Here is a 9,956-nt window from a genome sequence, read left to right as displayed (position 1 = left end):
TTTCTGTGGTTTTGGCTTCAGGGTTTCAACCCCCACGGCCTGATCAGGTGCCTCTGTGGGATGTGCCTAGCCGCCAAACCTGGCAAAGCTCCACATGGCTGAGGGCTCCCATGCACCCACCAGCCTCCCCCACAAGGCTGATGGGTGGGCCATATGCACAGTCAGGCTCTGGGAAAATGCTACAGCCCCAGTACACCACAGACTGAGGGGTCTTGGCCCATTCAACATTCAAGGCTCTGACAAGGCCTGCAGCAGAGCGGGACAGAGGCTGCCACTCCCCTGTGTGCAGGGAGGGCCCAGTTAAGTGTGTAGTGAGCTGAACGGTGTACACCAAAAGGATATGTCCCCAGGCTACTTTCAAAACAAAATAAAACAAAACACACATTGGTGAGGCGGTGAAGAAGCCTTGGGCACCAGCGGCAGGAACAGAAAATGGTATAGCTGCTGTGCAAAAGGGTACAGAGGGTCCTCAAAATTTAAACATAGAATCACCATATGAATCACCCTTTCCACTTCTAGGAATATCCCCAGAAGAACTGAGAGCAGGGTCTTGAGATGTCTGTAGTAGCTCTGTCACAATGAGCAAAGTGTGGGAGCTGCCCAAGCGGCGGCTGGTGGATGGACAGGAAACTACATGGCGTATGTGCACGCTGGAATGTTCTTCTGCCATAAGGAGGAAGGAGGTTCTGACCTAGGCTCCAACACGGATGAACCTTGAGGACGTGAAGACACCAGCCATGGGAGCACAAATAACGTGTAATTCCACATATGGGGGGGTGCCCGGAGTGGTCAGAAAGTTGAATTGTGGGTGCCAGGGGCTGGGGGAGGGGAGAATGGGGAGCTGTTTAATAGGTGTAGTTTCAGATTCCCAAGAGTTCTGGGGATGGATGACGGTGAAGGCAGAGAGAATATTTAATGCCGCAAACGGGACGCTTAAAAATGGTTAAGATGGTAAATTTTGTTACTTTTTAAACACACACACATCTACACACATACGACATGTCCCCTGGAACCTCCAAGTGTGATCTTATTTGCAGCTGTAATTCTTAAGGATCTTGAGAAGAGTTCACCCTGGATTTAGGGCTGTCCAATGTCCACTTGCAGGTGTCCTTACTAGAAAGGGAGAGGACACAGAGACACAGGGGAGGACATGTGACAAGAGCGGAGTAGACCGGAGCGATGAGCCTACAAGCCAAGGATGGCTGAGGGCTGCCAGCAGCCACCAAACACCAGAAGAATGGCATAGGACAGACTCTCCTTCAGAGCCTCCAGAAGGATCCAACTCTGTGGACGCTTCGATTTCAGACTTCTGACCCTCCCCAGCCCCGAACTGAGCGACCATACATTTTGTGGTCCTTTGCTCCGGCAACCCTAGGAAACTCACCCAGGGTACCCCATCCCTGCCCTCCCCTTGCTGGGACAAGGACTTTGGATCACACACTCAGCTGGGGCATCCCTGCTCCCACCACCCACCAAGGACCACGAGAGAGTGGAGACTTCAAGCAAATGCTCCCTTTAATCTCTGGTCCCCCAGAGCCCTGGCCGGTGGGCTGAGCGCCCCCAGAGCAGGGCTGGCGGCCAGACCCTGGGGCCTTCCTGCGGCACCAGGCGGCTTTTTGAAAATGAAGCCTGGAGTGGTGGTGGCAGCGGACCCCAGCCCAGGAAGGTCCTGGCCCACAAGGGCCATTTGTGGTTCCCGCCGCGGAGTCCCTCGGGGCCAGCTACAACGTGGAATGCTTCTCAAAGGGCACCGTCAGGAGTCCAGCCGCTGCCTCGTCCAGGAACCAGCAAAGTTTCCCGGTGTGGGGCTGCACCAACGCAGCGGGGAGCAGGTTCTCCTCCTTGTCCTCCAAAATGCGCTGCATAGAAAGGGCAGGAGCATGAGGCACCCCCCAGCACCCACATAGCCCCTCAGAGCTCCCAGTTCCCCGCATGGACAAGACTGTCCTACTCTCAAGAGGTGATGTTGCCCTTCCAGCTGTCTTAGCCTCAGTCGGTCCCTGCCTTTTCTATCATCCGTGACTGCAGGACACGGGGGTTGGCACACCTGCCCCGCACAGACCGGGGTCACACTTGCATTCTGGGGATCACACCCCATCTCTGTCACGAGTGCGCAGCTCTGCTCTCACGTGGCAAAAGCAGCAGCAGGTGACACATGAACAAACAGGCACAGCCTGTTCCCACGAAGCTTTATTCACGGACGCTGCAATCCAGATTCCATGGTATTTTCATGGGTCAGAGAATATTCTGCTTTTGCTTTCTTTTCCCATCCGCTTTAAAATCCTTCTTAGGGGCACCTGGGTGGCTCAGTGGGTTAAGCGTCTGCCTTTAGCTTAGGTCATGATCCTAGGGTCCTGGGATGAGCCCCACATCAGGCTCTCTGCTCAGCGGGAAGCCTGCTTCCCCTTCTCTCTCTCTGCCTGCCTCTCTGCCTACGTGTGATCTCTGTCTGTCAAATAAATAAATAAAATCTCTAAAAAAGAAATCCTTCTTAGCTGGCGGGATGTGGGCCCATGGGCTGTGGCATGCTGATCCCCCCATGTGACCTCGCAATTAGTGGAAATCATAAATGCTGCTTTCTGATAGCTGGGCCTGCCCCACTCACTCTGCGAGGTCACCTCTATTCCCAGCCCCATTTTATAGGTGGGGAAGCTGAGGCTTGGGGGGCCTCAGGTGAATGTACTCTGAGCTAAAACTGCCTGGACTGACCCTCAGGAGGTCCACAGGGAGGAGCCCTCCCAACCCACCCTACAGAAGGAAAAGTTGAGGCTTGGGGTGGGGGTGTGAAGTAGCTGCCCAAGGACATGCTGGGCATCATGGGCAGGGATCCTGGTCTGCTGGATTCTTTATAGTCTGCACCCTTAACCCCAACACCAAGCCAATCCATGAGGACATCTGGGCTCAACTGTTTGGGAGGATGAATTGTTATTTGTTAATTTTTAAAAAATATTTCCAGTTTCTTCCATAGTTGGTCTTTTCAACGATGGCAATTACAGTATATTTTTTATTATTTAGTTTACTTTTAATAGCTTATGTATTCTATATTTCCCTAAAATATTATGTTTAACTATCTCTCTTTTTTTCTTATTCCTCCTTTTTCACTTATTCCTCCTACATAATTTTCCTCCCTGATTAGTTTTGCCAAGAGTTTATCTTTGGGATCTATTACCACTAAGCTTTTAAGAATACTAATCAATTCATTAATTTCTTTTTTTTTTAAGATTTTTTTTTTCTTTTTTAGAGAGAGAGAGAGACCATGAGGAGGGTTGGGGGAGAAGCAAAGGGACAGTGAGAGAGACGCCAAAGAGGGCACAGCCAGGTGTGGGGCTCAATCTCATGACCATGCAATCACCACCCCAGCTGAAACCAAGAGTCAGATGCTTAACCCAGAGTCACCCTCCCCTTAACCAATTCATTAATTTCTGATTATAATGTCATGTATTCCTTCCACCGACTTTTTCTAGACTTATGTTATTGTTCATTTTAAGTCTAAAGTGGTCAATTTGTTTAACAATTTTTTTAAGATTTTTTTTTTAGCGACTGAGCCACCCAGGCGCCCAAGATTTTATTTTTAAGTAACCTCTACATCCAATGTGCTTTGAACTTACACCTCCAAGCTCAAGACTCACATGCTCTACCGACTGAGCCAGCCAGGCACCCCTACTTAATACTTTTTAAAACTGCCTTTTCAAAGCTATGAATTTGCCCCTGAATGCAGCTTTGGCCTCACCTCATCAATATGATTTAATAATTGTTTATTCCTAACTAGCCTATAATTATACCTTCCACCTCCCCTTCAGCTCAAGAATTATTCAAGTACCTTGGCACCTGGTGCTTTCAGCACTATGATATCTGGAGCCATATTCCATCCCTGGGCCCCCACACTTTTGATCTCCTTGGGAATAGGGCCCTTGGCTATTACCTTCAGGACAGCTGCCTTGCCTTCTCCAGTAGCCACAAAGATGACGGTTCGGGCCGCGTTCAGCACAGGAAGTGTGAGGGTCACACGCTGTGGTGGTGGCTTTGGGGAGTCACTAATGGGGGCTACAATCTTCTCCCGCTCCTGGGGGAGGAGGGCCGGGATGGAGACAGAAGGACAAGGTCACTTCAGCTTCAAGAGCACTCACACACACCTGGCATGGTCTGTTGGATCATTCCATCCCCTCCTACTGATCCTGTAGTACTTGATTTAAACCCTCATTTTAAGATGGGTGAACTGAGGCTCAAAAGGGTTAAGCCAAGCCAACTGGCAGATGCTAACTAAACCCCGCTGTGGGTACCTCCTGGCCCCCAAAAGTGGCCCTCCCTCTGGAAGCCCCAGTCAGCAGAGGCCCATGTGGGCACACTCACCTGCAGGAGGGGGTGGTCTGGGAAGAGCGAGCAGGTGTGGCCATCAGGACCTACCCCAAGAATTAGCAGATCAAACACTGGAATGGAGTCCCCTTGGAAGGCCTAGATGGGGGAGAAGACAGTCCTGCGAGGTTGTGGGGGGTACTCGAAGGCCACAAAGAGACAGTGATCAGAAAAAGAATCCCAAGTGGTTGTAACAGGGAGCAACACTCAGCCTCACCTGCATGAAAGGGTCTCTACGAGGTTCCACGTTTCATCCATTTGACTGGCCAAGTGTCTGGGGACACAACTGTCCCCCAGATGTGAAAGCCCAAGCCCACTCCCAGAGGGTCAGAAGCTGGGCCACCCTGAGAGACCCAAAGGTGGGGCTGTGGCCTCTCAGAAGAGGGAACCTCCTGGCATCTGTCCAGGGTAGGGCAGGATTTGCCAACCACCCTTGGTGGCAGTTTTTGCTGGTGACAATCATGCAGCGCCACCTGCTGGGCTACTCCCCCACCACCTCCCTGGGTGCCAAGTAGGTCTCCCTGGGGCCAAGTAGGGGGTGGGGGGCATGGGACGACCAGAAGGTCAACCACAACTCACCTGTCTCAGCTTCTTGGCATAGTCTTCCGCCGCCTCCTCCACAGGCAGCTGGGGGTTAATGGTGATCACCTGGCTTTCAGGAATGGGCAGCCTGGAGAGCAAGTGGGTCTGCAGCAGACAGAGGGAAAAAGTCACCCAACAGCAACACGCAGCTCCCAGAGGCACAAGGTTTGCATGGGTGACTGAATGGCCCCTGGGACAGACCCGTCATCACACCCACCTTCTGTGTGTGCTGAGATCCCGGCGGTACTCCGCCAGGAGTCTTTCAAATCCAGCCTGATTGGGGGCCTCTGGCCCCAGCCAGCACCTGTGTGGCTGTACCACAGTCCTGTTTCAAAGCCCCCAGAGTCCCTTGCACCTCAGGATAAAACCCAGCCCCTCTCTGCCCTGCACAAGGCTTTGCAGACCCTGCAACCCCCACCCACACATAAGCCACTGCCCTTGCCTGGGAGACTCCTATGCGTCCTTCAGAGCACCTCCTCTGAGCACCCACCCCTGCCTGTGCCTCCCCTACACCGCATGTGACAATGGTAAGCACTGACTTCTCTTCCGGCTGCCACTACAGGGTGTCCCTGGCCAGCATATAGCACGTGCCCCGGCCTCGAACAGGTGGATTTAATTTCTTTGGAAGCACCTGGAGTCAGGCCCCCTGCAAGGTGGAGGGCTCTAGCCTTTTCCCTCATCTCCCCAGATTTGATCTGCTCTGGGAGGGACACTGGTGACCCCCACCTTGGTGCCTCCCTTCACACAGGATCTTGGAATCCTGTGCCAGGAAGGCAATGCCAAGCTGAGCCACAGTGGAAAAGCAGGAAGCCACAAAAAATATTGCATGAGAAGGGGCAAGGGACAGGGCCAGGGACATGGAGTATACATACCAGACCACACAGGGCAGCCTGCCCTGAACACTGGCCCGAGGAGTAAGAGCTCTCTCTGTATTAAGGGTAATGGGGAGCCAAGGAAGGTCTGTGAGCCAAGGAGGGCCAGGGTCAGATCTGTTGTTGGCAAGACCTCTCCGCTTTGTCCAAGGTTCCCATCGATACACACCCTTAGGGATTACACTGAGCAAAGCCAGCGCAGGGTATCAGCACCCTCCTTCTGTCACATGAGCCTCTCCTTAGCTGCCCTTCCCCACCAGGCTCAGAGCCATTCCTTCCTCCTCCTCCTCTGCCTGGGCTCCTGCCAGGGAGCCAAGGGCTGCAGTGTCAGTCAGGCAGGTTCCCGGAAGTGGAACTGCTGGTTGAGCGGACTGTTTCTCTCTTAACATTCTGTGGGCATTGAGAAACCATTCCTAAGAAGGAGGCAGCCCCAGCTAATCCTCCCAGCCCAGAGGAAGCCCTGGCCTCAGCAGCAGCAGACCCACAGAGCACACAGGGTAAGCAGAAGAACACTCCTGCTGACAGAGTCCCAAGGTATACCGGATCCGTCCTTGAGGACAGAAGCAATCCTGTGCTCCTATACTGGGTTGACTCGTGGCCCCCAAGATTCGTGTCCACCCAGAACCTCAGAATGAGACCTTATTCGGAAGGGGGTCTTTGCATATGTCATTAGTTGACTTCAAGTAGAGTAGTGTGGGCCCTGAATCCAATGACTGGTCTCCGTGAAGAGGCAGATGCAGAGACTGGAGGCCAAGGAACACCAGGAGCCCCCAGAGGCTGGAAGAGACCAAGGATCTTCCCCTTGAGCCTCCAGAGGGAGTGTGGCCTTGCCAACACCTGGATTTTAGGCTCTGACCTCCAGAACTAAGAAAATAAGTTCTTGTTTTAAGCCACCCAAGTTGTGGTCCTTCGTTAGGACAGCGCCAGGGAATTCATGGGACTCCCCTCACAGGGAAACTGGCAGAAGGAGCAAATCTTTGCCCCACACTTGTTCCCATGGCATCGCATTTGTCTTTGCCATACCCTCTGCCCCAGCTCTGCCCCTGGCCAGGTCCTCACACCTCCAGGCCTCAGCTCAAACATCCTGGGCACTTTCTCTCTCACGCTATTATCTTTGGTCCACACTGCATTATGTGAATGCTCTGAGTGGACTTCCCTTATTTATTGCCCTGTGAGCCGGTGCCTGATTCCCCACTATGAGCTATGAGTCCCATGAGGGAACTGTCCAGCACCCCACTGTGTCCCCAGCGCTGGATACAGGGACAATGGACAACCCTGCAACATTTTTTTTCTACTGTTTTGTTAGGATTTTGTTACTTGACGAAGTACAGTTCAAAAAAAAAAAAGTAAAAGTTCTTCAAATTCATGCAAAGTAAAAAGAAAGAAATGCAAGCTCAATTTTTAATGAAGCTTTTGAGGAAGACACACTGGGAGGCCCCTGCCCTTGAGATGCGTCCCTGGGGGGGTCCGTTCAAACCCTAGCTCCCCTGCAGGTCAGCAGGAGACCCCGGCACACAAGCTCTCCTCTTCCGGCCCCAGTTTCTCCATCTATGAAATGGAGGAAATGACAGCCTCGACCTCATAGGTTATTGTGAAATTACATGAGATGATGTGGAGAAAATGCTTGATAATCAGTAGACCTTCCTTTTTATGACAAAACAAAACAACAACAACAGAAACCAGGAAATCGTCAGCTCAAGCTTCTACGCAAAGAGAAGGCAACACAACCAGGACCTAAGTGACCTGTAGCTTCTTCTGACCAAGCCCGCCCCTTCCACACCTCCCTGGGCGTGACTTAGCAGATGCAGCTGGAGGACCCCAGCGCAGACCACGCCTCCTCCAAGCCTCAGTTTCCCTAATTGTGTAAGACCTGAGGCCGCAAGTTAGTTAACCAGCCTGGGAGGTCATCAGCACCGAGAGCAGCGTGTAGATCATCCTGAAGGCGTCCAGGTTGGAGATGAGAAAACTGAGACCCAGGCTCCACACCAGATAACTCCTGCCTGGCCCTTCCCTAACTCTGCCCTTGCAAGCTACCGGGCTGGGGCGCCAGAACTTCTCTGGGTCCCTGGAATGGGCCACTGTTTCACCTCCACGCCCTCGCCCGGACTGTGTTCCCTCTACCTGGCCACCGGACAAAGCATAATGAGACTTCAAGGTCCCTACCGGCCCACTCGGGTGGCAGTGGACGTGGGAGTTCAGGGCACCCAGCAGGCCATTCCCAGATAGTGGCAGAAGGCAGATTGTGACCCTATGCGACCCCCGTGGCGGGGTCAGGAGGTGGGCGCGGCCTTCTTCATTTGACCCCCGGCGGTCCCCGTAGTCGGGTGCGGGCGGTGGGCGCGGCCCTCTCGGCGTGACCCCCGGCGGCCCCCGTAGCTCTCACCCGGTAGAGACCGTACGTGCTCTCGGCGTGCTCGAAGGGCACGAGGCGCTCGTCGCAGAAGCCCACGGTCCAGCGCGCGAGGCTGGCGGGGCCGGCGGGGGCGGCGGCGGCGGGCAGCTCACGGGCCAGCATGGAGACGAGGCTGCCGCCCGACAGGCCGAGCGCGAAGCGGGCGCGAGCTCCCGCCAGGCAGCACGCTGCCCGTTGCGCCACCAGTTGCGCTAGCGACGCGCCTAGCTCCTGTGGGCTCGAGAAGACCGAGATGAGGTCCGGGGCCGACGCGGCCATGGCGACGGCGGCGGCGGCGGGGAGGCGGAAGCGCTCCGAGAATCCACCAGTGCGCCTGCGCGAAGGCCGGCCCTGCCGCACGGCTGTCAGTACCTACGGGCGGCCGCCTATGGCACATGCGCAGTCCCACGAGTGAAGTCGCGGCAGGGCCCTGCGGTGCATCCGAAGGGACTCATTGATTCTTTGCACGCTGTTCCTGAGCTCTTCCCTGGGCTGGAGCAGGCAGAACTAGTGGGGTTGTTCTCAAGCCTCGTGGTGTCAGGGTGGGGCCGAAGAGAGGACCCTAGAGCTGGGGTCCCTAAGAAGGGATTGCGAGGTGGGATGGAGGGAGAAGATAGGAGATTTCCTGGAGGAAGGCACCTTTTGGTGGACTTGGAAGTTCCTGAACCTGATAATATTTATCTTGTTGCTCTTTTTGGTCTCCCTCTTTAATTAAAATATAAGCTACAGGAGGACAGGGTTTGTTTTGTTCTCTGATGCTTGGAAAGCTCCCTGAATCATGCCTGGCACAGAGTTGGACCTGAAAAGATACTCGTTGAATTGCTTCTGCCAATGCTCCCTGGGGATCTCTGTGTCTGAGGACCCAGAGAGGCCTCCACCCTTGCTCTTGCCTGGAGAGGCTCCCAGAATGGGGCAAATGTGTAATGGCTGATGAGAAGGGGTATTCCAGGGAATAGCATGGGTAGAGAAGTCTGGAAAGAAGAGAAGGCCTGGTGGGCCTGGGGAGCTGGGCCACTTATGGGGGTGGAGGGATAATTCAGTAAGTGCAAGGAGACTTGCATAGGTAGTACATCTTTAAAATCAGTAGCAAAATGGGGCACCTGGGTGGCTCAGTGGGTTAAAGCCTCTGCCTTCGGCTTAGGTCATTGTTGGGTCGGCAGGCTCCGAGAGTGCAGGAGGAGCAATGGAAATGACCGCCGCCCGGTCCCGCCATCTACCAGCCTACCCCCCCAACCCTTGACTCTCCCTCCAAAAGGATGTGTGCCCAGGTCACATCTCCATAGGTAACCCGATACCTAAGCAGGAGACAGATAAAAGACCCCCGCCAACTCCCTCCCAGTGCGACTTCCGCCACTCTGCTTTCCAGAGTCACGGAACCTCGCCCGAGGGTGCCCACCTCCTCCCGGCGCAACTTTCCTGGCTCCCCTTCTCCTGAGCCCTGAAACTTCGTGGGAGAGTGCCTTTAATAAATCTTGCCTTGCACCCACTTCGCCTGGTGTCGTGTTTATCTCGCCTGTAAAACCTTATATTTGGTGACGAAACCCGGGAGGAGATTGAGCCCCCACCCTGGTGAGGAGGCTCTCTCCTCTCCCTAGCCGGACCTAGAACTGCCTTTCCCAACGCCACTCCTGAAGCCCTGGTGAGTTTCCCCCGATTCCGCGCCTCCATCCAGAAAGCCCTGCCCTAATCGCGGCCGCGTCAGGGCGGACCCCACCGGTCACCAGGTGACCTCCGTGACTCCGAGAGGCTGGGAGACG

General features: G+C 54.4%; 1 protein-coding gene across 1 annotated transcript; it reads right to left on the bottom strand.

Annotated features, from left to right (window-relative positions):
* Nucleotides 1–1,497: 1,497 nt before the first annotated feature.
* LOC111144295 (6-phosphogluconolactonase) lies at nt 1,498–8,907 on the bottom strand. Its single transcript, XM_022498539.1, has 5 exons — nt 8,191–8,907; nt 4,933–5,040; nt 4,351–4,452; nt 3,923–4,063; nt 1,498–1,859 (listed from the first exon to the last, which is right to left on the bottom strand). The coding sequence occupies exons 1-5, from the start codon at nt 8,476–8,478 to the stop codon at nt 1,722–1,724; spliced, it is 777 nt and encodes a 258-aa protein (XP_022354247.1). The 5' UTR covers nt 8,479–8,907; the 3' UTR covers nt 1,498–1,721.
* Between the last annotated feature and the right edge of the window lie 1,049 nt (nt 8,908–9,956).

This window comes from Enhydra lutris, unplaced genomic scaffold, assembly GCF_002288905.1.
Source record: "Enhydra lutris kenyoni isolate GAN:26980312 unplaced genomic scaffold, ASM228890v2 scaffoldscaffold10, whole genome shotgun sequence".
NCBI lineage: Eukaryota > Metazoa > Chordata > Mammalia > Carnivora > Mustelidae > Enhydra > Enhydra lutris.
This window is presented reverse-complemented; position numbering and strand designations above follow the sequence as displayed.